The sequence below is a fragment of the Acanthisitta chloris genome, unplaced genomic scaffold (assembly GCF_000695815.1).
Source record: "Acanthisitta chloris isolate BGI_N310 unplaced genomic scaffold, ASM69581v1 scaffold19750, whole genome shotgun sequence".
Classification (NCBI taxonomy): domain Eukaryota; kingdom Metazoa; phylum Chordata; class Aves; order Passeriformes; family Acanthisittidae; genus Acanthisitta; species Acanthisitta chloris.
In genome coordinates this window covers 3,491-22,204 of record NW_008652407.1, presented here as the reverse complement: position 1 = coordinate 22,204, position 18,714 = coordinate 3,491, and the positions used below count along the sequence as shown (strand labels likewise).

Genomic DNA, 18,714 nt, shown 5'->3' with positions numbered 1-18,714 from the left:
TGAAAGCTGCTGAGTGCTGCAGGGACCAAAGCAGGCAACTCCCCCTCCCTCTCTAGCTGTTAGGTGTGCACCGAAGTGAGATAACAGTATTTGGGATTTTTGATTACTCTGTCTTCTGTCAAGAGAAGCAGCAAAAAGGTGTTGTTGTTTATTTGTTGTTTTGTGAGGTTTTTTTAAAATTTGATACTCATTTAGATACTTCTATGACTGAATAGTTTCAGAATTTTAAACTAGGGTTGAATCATGGCCATTCAGAAAGGAGAACGTTGGTGAGTAATGTCCCTGGCAAGAATTTTAAACTAGGGTTGAATCATGACCATTCAGAAAGGAGAACATTGGTGAGTAATGTCCCTGGAAGAATATCTATTTCTTAAAGAAATGTATTTAGGCACAGATTTTAATGATAGTCGAAGACATGCAATTGAATCTCCCAACTGATCCATTCTAAAATGGATGTATATGTCCCTTTGTATTTTTATGCAATGTCCATCACTTAGGTAAGTGGAATCTCTGGTTCTTAAATCAGAGATTACTACATAACCTAATAAATCCTCTTATTTCTGGATAACCTAATTGTAGATATTGTAGCAGCATGTGTACTACTTTGACTTTCTTTGTCAAAACACGAAGATCTGATAGATGACTATCATATTCACACTGCAGATCCAGCCTCAAGTAATTGGAATTTTTAAATATATCAGAGAAAAATGAAACTTTATTTAATTTTGATTTATTAATCCTTCTCAACATGTAGCATATTGTCCTGTATTATTTCCTTTATCAGGTGCAAAAAAACCCCAAACCTGAGGTATTTTTATTTTAAAACAATCCTGTTAAATATGGCTATTGCTGTTAGATCAGTTAGCTAGAATCAGACCGATAAAAGAGATGAATGCCTGTACTGATTAAGCCAGGAGATACTGTTTAAAAAAAACCCCTTTTGCCTTTTATATAACACGGAGTTTCAAAATCCTTGAATGAAGAAGAGGACATTAAGCATAAGAAGAAAAACACACCCTAGATTTACTGATGATACTGTAACTTGGTTTCAAAGACAAACTCTTTGAAACACTGATCAAAAAGCTGTGTGAGTAATATAAATTCTGTCTGAAAGCAGGCCTGGCTATGCCAACTCACAAGAGAGCTTTTGAAAGGTACACAGGCCAGTTGTGAGAGCCAGATCTTGCCAGAGGCCTTCATCTTCCTCAGGACTCCACATTAAGATTTATTACAGAAAGCAATTACATGTAATTTCATATTAAATTAAAATGCAAAGCAAAATCCAGACAAGTATTGGTCTGACAATACAGGAAGAATACAAATCTATGTACATTTTTATACAAATAAGTAGCTATAAATATAAACACATAACATTGTTCAGCGAAAGAACTGAGAGGGCCCTGTAATAAATGCTAGTCTGACTGAAATACAAGGGCTGGCCTACAGTGAATTTTGCTGGATGACAGGGAAATGGCAGGAGAGGTGTCACGGCTCTCAGAGCTTGAGATGCCAGGCAAGGGAGTATCTGCCAGCTCCATGCCAGGAGCAAGTGTTCCTGTGAAGTCAAAACAGTAATTTTGTCACTCAGGATTTGTTTTGTCTTCTTTCTCAAAGGAAAATCTGTCTCAGCAATGAATGAATAACTCATTCTTCATGAATGGGAAGGAGAGAAAGAGGAGAAACTTTTGCAGGTTTTGATTCAATCCAATATACAACATTTCTTGTGTGAAAAAGAGGCCTAGCTGAGTTTTATTCTGTCTTCTTTTCAGGCAACCCCTTTAAGTCTTTGTGCAGTATCAGAATATATTTATTTGATCTGAAAATATTTATTTCCCATGCAATTGCTGAGTATGGAAAAGGGATTTTAACCATTTATTAACTTGGGGCAATGCAGCAGAGTGATCCACTTCAAGAAGTCCAAAATTAATAAGATGGTTAATTAACACATTTTTTTTCAGTAAAAGCCAAACCATTTTAAGTGAGAAGCCCCAGAAAAATCTCTGCATTTATTCTTATTAAATCGGGTTACTTAAGTAAGCAGTATCATTACATATTTTCTCTTTTTGTCTAGAACTGAGAATTCCTTAGGAACAGGCCAGAAACAAGTAGGAAACTATAATCTGATGTGACGTAATTTCCAAGAGCCAATTTTATGAGTTCACTGGGAGTTGATGTTGCCTTTGTTGCCCTGAAAATTACACAGTTTATCAGCCACGTTCATTAGGCTCTTCATATCTGGGCACAAGTTAAAAATGCACTTAATGGTGTAACCATAAGAAATAAACCTAACTGGCCAGCAATAAAAAGTTTATCTCCGTAAGTTTTGCGTATAATTTCTTACTTGCTTTAGGTTTTTAGCTAGTCTTAACAAATGACAGCGTGATTCAAGGGAATTGATTTAGGAGACAAATTGTCAAGGTATCAAGTTCCTAGAAATAGGAAACTGCTTAGCTGGTCTTAGATGTCCTGTGTCTTAAACCCAAAGATATTCAAGATAATCTTTCATTTGCTTATGAACAGTAGGTGCTTTTCCTTAACCTAATTTTTTCATTGGATCAGGTAACTTTCAAGACCTTATTTTTGGTTACAAATTTGAATGCACTCAGCAAAAATCCGATGCCATTTACTCTAATGGGACCGGAGTTTGGCCTTCTATGTAAATGTAATTTGGATTCCCCATCAAAAGTTATTTTATAATGGCTTCCTTGACAAGATAATCCATCAAGGTACTGATGACAACTGCACCTAGTAACCTACTTAACAAATCCAGTTGGACAACTATTACACATTAGCACATGTCATCAAAGCAGGGTGTAACTTAATATTAAACGAATATAGCAAACACATTTGATAGTGGACCATAGTTGCTGGCAGAAGGTTGAAGATGATAACTTAGGAGCAGAAGAATTGCTTGGCTTTGGAGTAATACTGATTTGTGACTGGAATGGAGAAAATACCTATTGCATATGAGGGTAGTTCAACCATCAGAGTCAAGTAAATACTTGTATTTGTTTGCTAATGGTACTCAGAGCTGTGTGTTCATGAAGGTCTTCCTGAAGATTTAATTTCATTTGGTTCATGAACATGCATATGATGGTTACTGTCCCTAGAACACACCTCATTCAAATTGGCATCTTCCAATGCACACATTGCCTGTTTTGAGTTGATTGGTTCAAGTTCTACAGAGAAAAGCCAATTTTCCTGCATCTCTGTTAATTCTGAAATAAAAGATCCAATTGCTAGTGTGTGTTTCTGTGACTGGGATGGAACTGTGATGAGGGAAATATATTATATTGCAAAAGAGTAAATAGTAATAGCCATGGTCTTAATTCCAGTGAACAATTCACTATACATAAAGTATTATTAATAGTCAGGAAAAAGCTGCAGTTTTTTCTGGATCCTTGGAAATATTTTTTATTTGAGCCAATGTAATATCCCAGGAAAATTTGCTTTCTTGCAGGTAATCAGAATTTGGAAACTATTTCATAAGAAATGCTCAGAATTGAATTTCAGTATTGTCAAATATTTACAATTGTTATGAAGTCATGTCTACACGACCGGTACCACCTTTAAATGCTCGGGGCTTTTAAAGAGTCAAAAGCTAATTTAGTACAAATTAGGTATTTAAAATTGACACCTACTTTTCAGGTTCTGTCACAGAACATTTGGGATCAGTGTGACTGTTGATTACCTTAGAGACACAAGTGAATCTTTCAGGAAATAGAGGAGATATCAAAGTCTAAACATGGAATGGCTGTAGTGTGCACAGGCATGCTGGAGTTTGTCAGCAGGGGTTAGTCCACATTGAAGTACCTTTGTCTATAAGGCAGAGGAAAGCAGAATTTATTGGCAGAGATGCAGCTTCTATCAGCCACTTACATTCCTGATATTTTTTAAATAACTCACCCTGCCAAACAGCATAAGTAAACTATGTCAAGGACACTTGCCAGAATGAGTTGAGTCTCTCCTCTAGGATTTTACTTGAGTGGTTACATCAGAGATATGATATTTTCTTGATTTTTCTCTATCTGATATTTTAGCAAATAAAATCTTACTGCATAACCCAAGCTCTTAATTTCATTGTTTTGAATTATCTAATCTTGGAGATCACTATTAGTGTACAGTAACACAGGATAGATGAAAGACTCTTTCTGAAGTATCCCTTTAAATTTACTTTGCTTATAAAGTTCATTCATGCTTTGTCTTACCAAAGCATCTGTAACAGACATCATTCTTTAAAACAGTCACAATTTTTACCTGCAGAGTGTTGTGTTTGTTTGGTTTGGGATAATGTTGTTTGGTTTTTTGTTGTTAATTCGTTAAGTAAAACAACAAAATTACCTTCTTCCTGAGGTAACAGCCAATAGTCTTGAGCATAGAACCAAAAAAAATCATCATTTGGAAGCAGACCAAGTTTTCGCTCTAAACTATTTTCACTCTGAGAGCTGATTTCCATGTTAAAATTCTCAAGTCTCTGTTGCAACAGTGAAAAATCTGGTGAGTTACATGCAAGATGAAATCAGATGTTGGATCTGCAGGATATTGACATGGTCACGAGCATTTTGGTTTATCCTATCAGTCATGAGATGGCATATCTCTGCACTTGGAGTGGTGAAACAGCTTGGCTGGGCATTTTGGGAGAAGTGTAGATGAAAATATGGTTACTGTTGACCCCATTATAAGCAAAATCATCTGCTAATGCTAAACGACATCTCTAAGTCGCATAAGCTATAGGGGAAATTAAGGTCTCACAATTATAGCTTGAATTTATCATCTTTCAGACAGATTCCAACCTCTCTGCACTTGGAGTGGTGAAACAGCTTGGCTGGGCATTTTGGGAGAAGTGTAGATGAAAATATGGTTACTGTTGACCCCATTATAAGCAAAATCATCTGCTAATGCTAAACGACATCTCTAAGTCGCATAAGCTATAGGGGAAATTAAGGTCTCACAATTATAGCTTGAATTTATCATCTTTCAGACAGATTCCAACCAATGTATTTTCTTTTCCAGGTTTTCAGTAATCATGTCTCACATGTCCTCTATCAGGTAGGCCCTTCTGGCATTCTGCTGAGCTGTCTTGAGTCTCTCTACACTACACCATGAACGTGTGGTACAGACGGATCCTGACTGATTATTTAGCGTTGGGAGTGGGATGGGAATATGCCATGCTCACTCACCAGTGGCCTACAGAGTATGCTGGCATTTAAGGGTATGTGTAACTTATAAAGTACGTTGATATTTCTACTGGCAGCTTAAAATGAATTCCTTTGATGGTTCATAACTGTACTCAAAACATTCTGCAGTTGTCTTATACCTGCAAGTGTATAGTCCGCTTCTTGAAAGGGCAGGTCTTGGACTTTCAGTCAGTCCAGGCATGTAATGCCAAATCATTGTATCCTATTTCTGTCGAACCTTCCGTGTACTGCATGACAATAATAATGTATAATACTAATATATCATTTTATAGCCTTATAAGCCAATATTAAAATACATGCAAAACTTTGTCAGTATTATCAAGGGAGACATAAGCATGAGCAGTGTCAAGTGTCAGCACTTAAACACTATATTGCCTCTTGGAGACACTCAAGAGCTGGATGTTTTCATCCTTCTGCTATGTGATTAGATAACTGCTTATTGTATGACTGAGATGCTGTTCATAAAATAACAAAACATCTGGAGTTCATGCAGGCCAAGCTTCATCACCTTGGGGAGATCAGTGCAAGATTTTTTCCTTTATCTAATTGGACTTTCCCATGTTGCAGCTTGTGTCTCTGGTTTGTAGGCTTTCTGGTGTGTAGCTCTGAGATGTCTAGATTCATCTTTTCTACACTGTGTCTCTAGAGTTCAGCTAGGTAATCTTCCCCTTGCCTTTTCTTTTTAAGACTGGCCTAACCCTGCTCCCTTACCTTCTCCTCATAGACCATGTGCCCCAACCCTCCTATCACCTTGGTGGTCCATGGTGGATCTGGTCTGCTACGTTAATGTATTTTCTGTACAGGGCAGTCGAAAACTGAATACAGTATTCCAGTTGTAGTTCTGCAACTGCCAAACAGAAGGGAAGAAACATCTGCCTTGACCTATCAGCCACACTCCTGCTAAATACACCTCTTGCTTATTATTGCTCACATGGTGGGACTTGATTCAGGTATGTCTAAAATGTCTTCAAACAAACATGCAAATAATCTTTTTCCCCCTTATTCTTAGAGCAAAGTACAAAATTAGTGCCATAACTCTCTGTAGTAGAGAATTTCTTGTTAACAACTCAAAACAGAAGCACTGTACTCAAACATTGTACTCAAAACTCAAGGATATTGCCTCACTAAAATGCTATAAAAGTATTCACAGACAAGAATATTCTAGTGGTTACATCCTGTGAGCTTAAACAATAATCCAGTAATATAAAGTCTTGCACTTCATCACTGTCCTTACAGAGAAAAACTTCTGAAAAACTGCAGCGGTAAAGGAGCTGATAATATCATAGGTTTATATAGTGCTTCTTTTCCTTATTATAGTTTCTTTGCAAGCTTCTCAAACATGCTCCAACAGGTGATGTATGTTTTCCCTGTCAGCTCTCCTCCCTCACTAAATAATTTACTTTATAATGTAATAAATGTTGGGTGTATACTTCCCAGGATGGATGCTTGAATCTAACATTCCATCAGACAAGCTTTGATTATAGAGTTTTTTTAATTATGAATCTACAAGGCAGGCTTGGCACAATACTGTGATGAAACTGGTCTATTGGTTATCTTGAGGTGAATCTAAAAAACACAGTCTAAAAATATGTGAATTTATATCTCCTTTATGTTCAACAGATCACAACTTACTAGTTCTCATATATGACATAACATAAAAGGAGTGTTCACTGTATCAATCTACTGTTAAAGGAATCTGAAAATAAGGAGTAAGGGCTCTGCATGACCAACATTTGGGAAGTCAGACCCCTTCTGTGTAGATTCCTATGCTTGAAAACTTTGCCCATGGCCTTTAGGACATACTATTTCAAACAAATAAACCTGCCCTTGTCATCAGTGATAAATCATTGATGAAAATGGGACAGGTTTTACTCTCTGTATTTAAAAGCTAAAATTACTATAGCAAAATTCAGTACTATAACTGCTCTTTAATATTAGCACCAACTGCTAGATGTACAAGAAACCTGTACACTTTTGACAAGCTGCTAAGAACTACTGTAGAATAATACAAACTCTAGTCTATGTATGCTGCTTAAAAATACTATTTAATGTATGTATTACGCTTTACTTGCACAAACAGGTTTTACTGAGTATTTATCCTGCAACACACCAGGCCAAAGGGTATCATCCTGTCATCAAACATATTTTTTTGTCCTGGAGGGGCAATTGTTATGATTGCTCTTCATTACAATTTAAATTGCACATAGTACCACCAACAGAAAGAAGAGAGACTTTGCCTCACCTTCATGTATCTTGGGAAGATCCGTAGTTATAAATTGAACCAGATTTTCTCAAATTATTGTGGACTTTTAACAAAAGTTCCACCATGTCTCTACCATTAATTTTGGCAGGAAGATGAACATATTCTTATTTTGCAGAACTTTTCTTGCCTGAAAGCTGTAAAAGCATTGTAAGGCATTCTGTGACAAACTAGTATTTGCTTTGAGGGGATGTTTATTATAAAAGCAAGGAGGTTTTAGGCAGAGAAGAATTTAGAATAGGGTTTTTTTCCCCCTTTTTATGAGGGAATAAAGGAGGAATGAAATATTGACATTTATTTATAGTCATTATCTTAATTTTATCTGATTCTTCTTCTAGTTTGAAAGACTTCTGTTTCAAGCCAGGCAAGTTTTCCTACACAGATATATCCAGAGAACCATAACGAATGTGTCATGACTCCCCCTGTTCTCTTCTATTTTTAAAAGTATAAATGGATCATTTTGGGACTTTTGGTTTGAAATATGTAGAAAACTTTGTTGCTTCAACCATCTGGTATGCTTAATTGCCTTTGTTGAGCACACCACTTCCATAAATACTGATGAATATAAAATGCACGTGGCATAATGGATAATATCACAAAGTAAGATCATATAGAATAAAAATGACTGTACACAGAAGGGAAGAGGAGTACATGCTTAGCTTTAAGTGTCAGCTTCAGGAGTGGAACCCTGTTCCTGAATTTTGATGTAGAAAATTTTATGTCAGACAAGCTGAACATGTATTTATAGTCTGAAGTTCTACGACTGAATGTCATGCTAAATAAAAATACAACCATTATAATTATTAGTGTTAGAACCAAAACAATGAGGATGACAGGTAAATCAACATGTTACAGATTTTTGTTTCCTTAACTGGCACAATGTAATAAATGCCTGATGGACAGGTGTATTAACCCTTTAGAAACCTGAAGTTCTTTCCATACTTAGCATACTGAAAAATCTAGCCATTCTTCCTGTTCTAATGCAGGAATTTCATGTGGATAACTCACAGTGTAGAACCAAGAATGAAGCCTGCATGAGGTGTAGAGCTCCAAACTTTGTGCACCTAAGCAAGACAAGTCCACTGACTTCAGATGTTTCCATTCCTTTTAGAGTAGGGAGAATCTGGCATCCATGAATGACAGTATCTGCGTGCAGCTGAGTCGGAAGGCACTCAGGCAGGCTACGTGAGCCAAGATGAACACAGAGAGGAGAGAAATGGGTGTTTGTGGGCATTGGTCTTGGTATTGCTGACTCCTTCCAGGACAGTTTATGCATTTTGAACTCGACAAAATTGGGTGAAAATCAACAGAGGTATTTGGAGCCACATCCAAGACTAGGATTTTTCTTCTGTTCTACACAAAGGCACACTCTATTGCAATGGTATGACCAGCCTCTTCTGGCCCTGTGAGTTTTGTATTGTTAGCTTCATGGTTGCACAACTTCAGTGAAAAACCTGAAGACTTATTCTCCAGTCTGGAGCTAAGGCACTCTCTGGCAAAATGGCTTTGAACCAAACCAAGGAGGACAACTGGCTTCTCAGATGCTTAGTATGGACTCTAACCCGTAGACTATTACATAGAAAGTGCATCTTAGGACTTTCTGTCATATCTTTGAAACAGAACAACAAAGTCTGACCTGCTCTCTGATCTCAGTATAAGGTTAGGTATGATCTAAATTCAGACAATGGTTAAGATCCTCCTGGGGACTTAGGCATAGGAAAAGCAGTTCCTGAATCCAGATGAAAAAGATGGTGGCATTCCTCAGCTCTACACCGAAGTTAAACATAGGTGGTCTAAAACTCTGCTAACAAATTTCAGATTTCAAGTAGCCTAGAATACTGTAGAAGGCATTGTTGAACTAAGACACCAGTATTTCACCTGGCCTGAAATTCCCAAGTGCTTTTGTGGATCTGTGCCTACATTCGCAGATATTGCCAATGGCAGGGAAGAACTCCTCAAAGTGGTGACTTGGCAGTAAAAGCTCTGTGAATGTGATGGCTACACAGTCTGCTTTAAAGCAGCACTTAATTCTGATGATTCACAGCCATGATGCTTATAAACACACAATTCTAATCTCTCTCCCTCCTCTCCATTTTCTTCTGAAATTGATGAATATTACATCATGTTGTCTACTGTGTTACCTGTCACAGACCACAAAATAATCTCAAAGCAAGACCAGATCTGGTATCTGTAAATCTCAAATATTCATTTTCTTTGTCTAGTTAGAAAATTGTTTTGTATACAAGAAACAATCTAACACTGAGGTAAACTTTATGAAGAAATCATAACACTGCTTTAGTATGTTTCAAATGCTCCTTTAGAATAACTTGAACTGACTCATGGCAAGCTCTTTTGTGGTGACTGGTTCCTCATAAAACTTTGGCAAGTAAGTCCCAGCTGGAACATGAGCAGCACTGCACTCTTCTTCCTGATGATGCAGTACATCAAACAAGTCCCCTAGATGCTTCCCTTTACAGGCTCAGTACCTGTCTGGTGGTGGTCACGGAGCCAAAATTGTGGGAAACAATGTTGTACATCAGAGTGTGTGTGAAAAAGGGTATGAAAATACAAGAACAATACATAATGAAGAAAGTTTGCTAGTGCATAGGTGTCTTGGATTTCACAGCTTAATTCCTATTCTTGCATTTTAAGTGGATGATTTTCTCCATCCAGTACAGTTATAGATCTTCCCTTAAAGGCTTTTTCCTGTGGCAACTGCATACTGAGTCCCTGTCATCAGGCTGAGGTACAAGTTCCATTCCATCCCGTATTTCAGGTTTGCTGGCTTGGCGTTCGGCATATTTCTGAAATATGTAAACAACACTTAAGAATGCTGTAAGCACCAACGTATAATTCATCAAACAGAGTTTTCCTCCTCCCTTCCACTCAGAAGATTACCTTTATCCAGGTTCCTTATGTCATTGTTTACAAACTCTGTACAAGGTGTCTTTATAACACACCTACTAATAGGCCTCTGAAAACCTCCTTTAATGGTAACTCGAATATTGTCATTATTAGTGCCTCTAACCACTCAATGCAGATAATGCTGTCATTTTTGTACACTGAACTGCTCCAAACTTTGTGCAGACCTGTGGCTGCTGCAGCTGACATCCAACTGCACAACAGAACGGGACAAGGAAATTTGTACTTTTGGAAAGAAACTGCTCCCACAGAGATCTGAAACTCCTAGGGAAGCAATGACTATTGGTCCTGCTTCACCCCCCACCACTCTACTGGCCACATTTCTGGAACTCCTTTTCTACATATTCATTGTTTTGTACTAGGAGTAGCTCATGATGTAGGTGTAAGAGTATGAAGGGGAAAAGGAAGAAAACTCTATATGGATTGTCTCCTACAGAGATCTATTAGAAAGCACACACCAAGTGACTGAAAACAGGGCTGACTGTGGGGATGGGGGCAAAAAAAATCACTGATTCTGTAAACAACTATGGTGTCAGGTTGACTCTTTAATGGTGAAGCAAGTTTTAGCAAAGCTCTTCACACAGATCTCCTGTGAATAATATGAACCATGTCTGCTATTGATGTGGACTGAATATGAAATTCGCAGCATCAGCATCAGTAGCAGTTGGGGGAAAGTAATAAAGTAATCTATTTTACTAACCTGGAGCACTTTATAATAGTAGCAGTAAAACCTGTAAGGCTGAAGTAATTCTCTTGCCATTAATTGTCCTTCTTTAGCAATTTTTCTTGCTTCTTCATCATTTTCCTGGAAAATTCAGACAAAACGAATTATAGAGCAATCAGTGAGACACTCCAAGACTGGTTGGCATTGGAAGTTTTGTTAAATGGGCTATTCAAATCTGCAACTTCATGGGCAATTATTGGTAGGCTGCAAAGCATGCTTTAAATTGCAGATTTTTTAAAAAATACTGGCTTGATTTTACTGTCACACCTGGTACCTTAGGGCTATCAATAACAACTTTCACGAATAATTGCACAATTTTCAAAACTCTGTTGATTACTGTTCTACTGATTTGTCCCAGCCACAGGCCTCTTCAAAATCAGGTCTGACATCTCCCAGACATACTTAGCTTTACAGAAGACAAGGCCACAGCTGTTGTTCTCTCCTATGCAATGCAATTCAATGTCTTCCTTTATAAAATAACTCTGCTTGAATTAATGTACTTATTCTCAAGTTTTTTAGCTTTTAGTATTCTCAACTGATCTGTTATGAAGAACTACAGTACTCTCAGAACAGAAATTTCTCCTGTGTTTTTTAACCTAGAAGCTAAACTTAAAACACAAATGGTGTTTTCAATATCATGATTATATCTATTTGTTTGGTTACAGGATCCCATTCTGAGCATGTTACAGAGCAGCAATTCTTTGTACATTCAAACAGAACATGCAGTAACTTCTGCTCCAGTCAGGGCCTAAAAAACCCTATAGACTTATTTAAGTAGTATCTAGGATTCTGGTTGTTTCTTTGACAATTACCTGCATTAGTCAGTACACTAAGGCTCTGACTCAAGAACATTTCTGCACATACCTAAAATAACTCTTAAGTATTGCCCTAAATAGAGATGGTTACTTCAATTAAGGCCTTCCCATCTTATACCAACAGCAAAATGTACTTCCTTTATCCCAGGATCTTGACTGAGTTCATGGAATATATGTATGTGGAAATACAAAAGAAGTGAGTATTGAAATAAATTGTTTACGTGTTTGTTTATCACTCTGAAAGTGAAATAGTGATAGAACTTACCTTAGCCCATTTTATTTTCTCTAGCAAGTCCTCTAAGTTTCTCTTAACTGGAACATAATGTTTCCAAGGTTTTAATCCAATATAAAAGTGTTCATAGTACTTGGAATCTTGCTTCAATACTAGGCTGTCACCTAGCAGGAGGTATGGAAACCTGTAAGCAGCTACGGTCCCGTCTACATTCACTTGGTATTTGTACTACGGTATGAAGACAGAGGGAAAAAAAGGTGAAGCATTTTGGATCAGAATAGGTACACTGACTGTAAAAAAGATTATTTTCACAGGAAAGACATCATTGTGTTTATTAATTCCCATCTTTAAACCTGTTTTAGTGTTAAGCAGGTGTAGTTTCATGGTGTTCTGGATAACATAATGGAATAAGGATTTGTTTTCAGCCCCAGACCAACAGTCAAGAATCTTTGTGTCACCCAAACTGGCTGATGGGTATTCTATTAAAAGTGTCCTGCGATAGAGCAAGTGTCATAGTAGGGAAGGAAATGAAACTAATCTGTATTTAAAAATCAAAGAGTAAATTTACTCTGACTTTATATTATTATCTAGAATAGTCTGAAACATATATTATTGTATAAAATAATCTGAAACATTACACTGAAAGTAACCATGAATGTACTGCTCTGGCAGATGTTCTTGGCTGTTACAGCATTTCTGACATATCAGTCTCTGGAGCAGAACTTCAGTTGCTATATATTGTGATAGCTTTACACAGGACTCTGTCCCCTTTACTTTTTGTACCTCTGTTGCAGTGGAATTTCTGTGTTAAAGTGCAACAAAAACGCTCATCTATTTTTCTAACTACAAGGACTCTTTCTGACATCTGTAACGTGCTTACAACGATACAAGTTGTGTCCATTGTTTTCATATTTATCCCAAATAGAAGAAATCCTGACAGTGAGACATCCAATTTCTCAATCTATTAAAAGTAAAAATAAGCCAGGATCTCTCTCTAAGTGACTTTCTTGGCCTTCTTTACGAGTGTGTCACAACAGCACATTGATTACAAGCGGTTTATCCACCCCAAATGGACCAGTGTTCCCAGTACAGTATAATTGTTTTGTTTACCGAATGGAATTAACAAAAGTAAGCCTTGTCTTTTCAGTTGGTAAGAACTTGACAACAATATTAATCCAGGACTGTAATTTGCTTGCTACCTTAAAGAAGTCAAAGAAGCCCATCAGCTGAACCTTTCCCAGCTCTTTTTCTTTTTCTCTGAAGAAGAAATATCCTGTTATTCCAGCATCTAGTAGTTCTGGATTTTCCTTGGATAACTTGACAAGATGGAGACGTTCTTCTCGGCTGTCTCGACCTCTAAATAAAGCTTGCTCAGTTTTGTTTTCCCATAATGGGCCTATGAGCATTGGGTGATAAGGTAAAAGCAAACAGTAACGAAATGTTCATGGTATGTTTAGTGCAAATAAGGAACTTCCTACGACAATGGCATTACACTCAGAGACATGGTAAACCAGGCCTGGTTTCTCACAGGGAATTCATAATCACTTACTAATCACAGGGTTAAACTCCCAGTTCTGGCTTGAATTTTGGGATGAGAAATTGAGCCTCCTATGAAAGGAAAACCAGAGAATTGCTTTTCCACTCAACCATTTTCTATTTAAATAACTTCAACTATCCTGAAAGCTGCACAAGGGATTATAATCAAATTATGTAAATAAAATACTAATAATTAAAGTAATTCTCCATCCATAAAGCCTGCCACAGTAACCAAATTTCTTTACTAAAATCCACTTCAGTTACCCAGCAATTTAGTTAGGTCCTTGAGGAATCACTTAATTATGTCTTAAAAAGGAAAACAATGGCTATGTTGTGTCCTCTGCATACATAGGAAGAGCCTGACAGACTTAATCTCTGCTCACTGCCTGCTTTTAATAACATTAAAGTTATCCTTCCTCACCCTTCTGCTGAAAATTTCCTTAAAAGACCTACAAAGTGGAGTAGTTTCTTATCTTTTCCTAATTGGAAAAGCAGCTGTACTAAATTAGCAAACACAGTACTAAATCAGCAAACACAGAGTGCCTCGAAGTGATCATTTAATTAAAAGTTTAATTTAAAAACTAATAAAGAGAAACTGAGAACTAATTAAATAAATAGAAATACCTCCTCACTCAAGTTTTACTCTTTAGGTATTGCTTATGCCATTTGTCTGATCCCTAAGTATTCGTTAATATCCTGGGGGCAGGAAGACACCTGTCAGTAAAATGGACTCTTCTTTCAAAGCTAGAAAAACAATTTAGAAGATCCTATGCTGAGTTGTTTTTTCATTTTTTTATACAGACAATATTTTCTTATCTGAAAGAGGCTGCAGCATAGTATCAGCTTAGTTCTTTCAGGATTCAGATTAATTTTTTTGTAAACAGAACACTGGGCTACAATGATGTCAGGAAAAGGATCAGGAGGAACATATTTGAGTCCTTCTCTGAGGAGAAAGGCCTTTTAATTATATTTATTTTTCTTCTGACAGGTCACAGTAGGTATCTTCTGAATACTTTTAAGTTAAAATTCATCATTATTGCAAAAAAGACTTCCTAAATTTTGGTTCTAAGTCCCTGTCATACATCTCTTTAATGGCAGTGTTGAAAGTGTTTACAATCCGCTAAGACTAACCTGTTTTTGTATTAAGAGATGTCCTAAGGCACTTTTGAACTGAAGACTTTAATACATTGTTTGAATGCAACTTGCCTCTTTGATGGAAATCAGAAATACTTTTGTTAAATCCATGATCTCTTGATTTACCTGTATTTCCTTGAATGGAAAGGAGATCATTTGTGACTCCACGCAGGGTTTCAAGAGTTGAGTGGGTTACATCATACGTTGGAAGGACTATATCTCTTGAATCCACAGAGCCACACCATGAAATGACAGGTATAGGACCAGGTGTGTCATTAGCTTTACGATACTCCACTGGCCAGTCTCCAACATTAAGATAAAATTCCACATCAGGAAGACGAACCTAAATGTGTATCAAAGAAAGGATAACAACATAAAGACAAAAGCTCTTTGTCACTCTTACATATATTCCTTAGTTCTCTTATGTCGTGCAGAGTCAATAAACCTACTAATGGTTCATAGATTCATAGACCCTGCAAGCAAGTACAAAAGGAACACTCATGGCATGGAGAAGGTCTGCAGTCAGGCCTTAGCCCCTGCAGCTTTCCCAGCACTTTCATTACTGCTAGGGCCAGCCCCTACACATTACCTTGTTGTCTTGATGAAAAAAACAGAAGTCAGATCTTATTTCAGGAATTACAAATGCCATTTTTAAACATGTTTAGCCTGGAGAAGAGACGACTGATAGGGAATCTTATCAATGCTTACAACTAATCTTAAGGGGAGGTGTCAAGAGGATGGGGCCAGACTCTTTTCAGTGGTGCCCAGCAACAGGACAAGAGGCAACCAGCACAAATAGAAACAAGAGAAGTTCCACCTAAATATGAGGAAAAACTTACTGTGAGGTTTACAAAGCATTGGAACAGGCTGCGGAGTCTCCTTGCCTGGAGATATTCAAAACCCACCTGGAGTGATCCTGTGCAACCTGTTCTGGGTGAATGTGCTTTGGCAGGGAAGTTGGAATAGGTGATCCCCAAAGGTCCTTTCCCACCCCAACCACTCTGTCATATTGACTTAATAGTCTTACATGATTGAAACTGATACCTTTCTTGCCAGTGACAGGAACATTTCATCAGAGAACATTTTAAAGTCTGTGTACTTCCCTAAGGAGCGACGGTAGATGCGATTACTGAGAATAGTGTAATGAACAATAGCACCTCTTGATTGACTGAACTTTGCTGGGATTTCCTTAAGCATTCGCTGAAGGTCAATCGTGGGAAAAGAAACAAAGTCTTCTGTAATCTGAGGTTCTTGGGATGGACAGGACATAACGTCCTGCCAGACCTCAGGGTCTTCTTCAGGACAGTCACAATATTCATGATAAACTGGTCCTGCAGGAAACAAAGCAGTAAGAGTCTGTATTTATGACTCCACAACAATCATAATTCCCCAAACACATGGGCATATAAATGTAGACATTATATGTGGCTTGACATTTTTTATTCCACATTTTCTAAAGTTTTCCTGGGAAATCATCCTCCCTGTAACATTTCTGGGGTTTAGCAGTGTAACTGAAAAAAACAGCAATTCAGAAATACTAGATTTTGTTATCAGGGTGAAATAAATCTGCAAAATGAAGCTCCATTATTGTGAAGCTGCCAAGGACATGGGGGATTCAGAACTGTTCCAACTGCTCACAACCACCAAAGCTCAGGTACTGAAGTTTCAGTCATAGCCTAACTCAGAACCTTGATACAGTGGTCTTTACCTCTGGCATCTCTTATGTACAATCAAATATTCTTTCTGTTCTTTTGATGCAGAGAGCTTAGCAAGACCCTCATAGAGCATAAAAAAAAGCTCCTGTTTCATGGACTTCTAAACAAAACAGGCTCTGTCCTGTGTTAGAGTTTCATGCCCGCTGGCAAATGTGCACCAGCTAAAACAAGGCTATCTTGAGGATTCAGGGCAGTTTCATTTGTTTGAAGACATTTCTAAGTTTGATTTTGGAAATTTTATTTAAGGAAACCAAGACCAAATTCTGGTTAAAACTAGTGGTGAACTGAAACAAGTCTTTCCAGAGAAGTAACTTTATATTATCTTTTTCTTTGCTAAACAGGTCTCCATTTGAGAATGAAAGGAAGTTAAAGAAGCAGATCTGGAATGACAGAATAATTTGTCTTGTTTTCTCTGCTTTTAAATAGTTCTTCCACAGTATAGACCTGCACTAAATTAAACTGGGCTAAGAGAAAGAAAGTAAAACATTGTCTGGTTTAAGAAATACAGTCTTTGTTGTTACAGAGGATCTCACTTTTGAGAAATCACAGGCACGTTTTAATGCAAAAGTGCTGGGAACAACACAAACTCCTTGCTTTTGCAGGTAGCATTTTCTGCTTTAGATAACAATGACACAATGTTTAAGTGAATACCTGCCTGAAAACAGTAAAAATGCAAGCATTGCTCTCATATTCCCTACTGAATATGAGATATATCCACTTTCTTACGCAAGAGGAAACGGGAGATGTCCAGACACATCACCTTACTGTCAGAGGCCATAATCTACATGTTTATGCACCTAGGTGCTGCAACTTGGCAATATATAGTCACTGCTTACTTCTCCATATAAGGAGAACGTTTGTGAGGAGACTACATGAACAAGGACAAACCTCTAATTTCCCACCTCTTCCTCTAGCAGTAAATGAATCCATAGCATTTATGTAGCTACCACCATACATTACATTTTTGAAACAAAAAAATACCCTTACCTTTCAAAATATAAGGAGACTGAGCTACATGCTGATCACCATAAAGTATCTCAATTTTCAACCCTTTGGTGACACTTCCATACATCCGATACCGCATAAGAAATGTACCGTCGTTTCTATCCAAAGGCTGAGGGGTGTAAATTCTGGTGCCTTCTTTTGGAGAAAGTGCTTTAATTACCACTCTAAATTGTGTTCTTCCTGCAAAGAATAAAATAAAACCAGATAAAAGCACTTGGAGCTATTAGAATCACATATATGAAATAAAGGTGCCAACAAACTCTACTGGATTAAAATCATGGAATTCAATTTTTCACTAGAATTTGTTTGTCATTAGACCAAGTTGGTAAAATTAATTTCCAGTGATAAAAGATCATCCTACCAAGTTTTCTTGATCATCACACACCTAATAAATGGAAACCTGTAGGCGGAGATAAAAAGTTGAATTACAAGACAGAAGGAAAGGCTCACAGTATTTTGAAGGAAAGATCAGGTTTAATACTTAGTTTCCAAGTTAGTCCTCTGAGTAAGAAGATAGAAAACCAAGTTAAAATAACAGAAGAATACTTGCCAGCTTGTGGGAAGGCAGGGGCAGCATGCAGGAGTCAGACACAGATTGTTCAGCTCTGGGCTGTAGCTGACTGTCTTGCACATTTAAAGTCCCAGCTACTGAAAAGCAGGGATAAGAGAATGATAGTAGAGACATTCCCTGGACTTCTGTCTGACCTGTGCTTAAAGATCATTAGCATTCCATCACTAATGCACTATGGCTTTTTAACTGGGTATGGAATATTTTACGTACAACAAGAGTATGCATAAACGCAAGTCTGTTATATTCCCTTGTATCTGTCACAAGTGGTCATTGTCAACTTTATTATTATAAAAGGCAGAGGGACAGATTATTCACAAAATGTTACAGTCTAAGCATTGTGAACCAAACAAATACAACAAATGTTACCACCAAGTAGCATACAGAAGTAAATGAAACCAAAAAAAATCCACATAAAACCAAGATGTTACTAAAATTTGAGTGTCCCAACAGCACTAAACAACTGAAATGTTACCATTAATTCTATACTTTGCACCCACAAATAAATGTGATGAGTACAACAGTCATTTAATGATCAACCATGTTTTCCTTAGAGGACTGGGTCTTGAAACTGGATTCAAGTCAACTACTCTGCAAGAGTCTCC

The 18,714-nt window shown here is 37.4% G+C and overlaps 1 protein-coding gene across 1 annotated transcript; it reads right to left on the bottom strand.

Annotated features, from left to right (window-relative positions):
• Positions 1-9,643: 9,643 nt before the first annotated feature.
• KDELC2 (KDEL (Lys-Asp-Glu-Leu) containing 2) lies at positions 9,644-17,721 on the bottom strand (the record flags this gene model as incomplete). The annotated part of the gene is made up of 7 exons (XM_009077262.1): positions 9,644-10,262; positions 11,081-11,185; positions 12,185-12,379; positions 13,351-13,547; positions 14,948-15,164; positions 15,866-16,152; positions 17,524-17,721. Coding segments are annotated over 7 exons (1,325 nt in total), but the record flags the coding sequence as incomplete, so codon positions are not given.
• Positions 17,722-18,714: the final 993 nt, after the last annotated feature.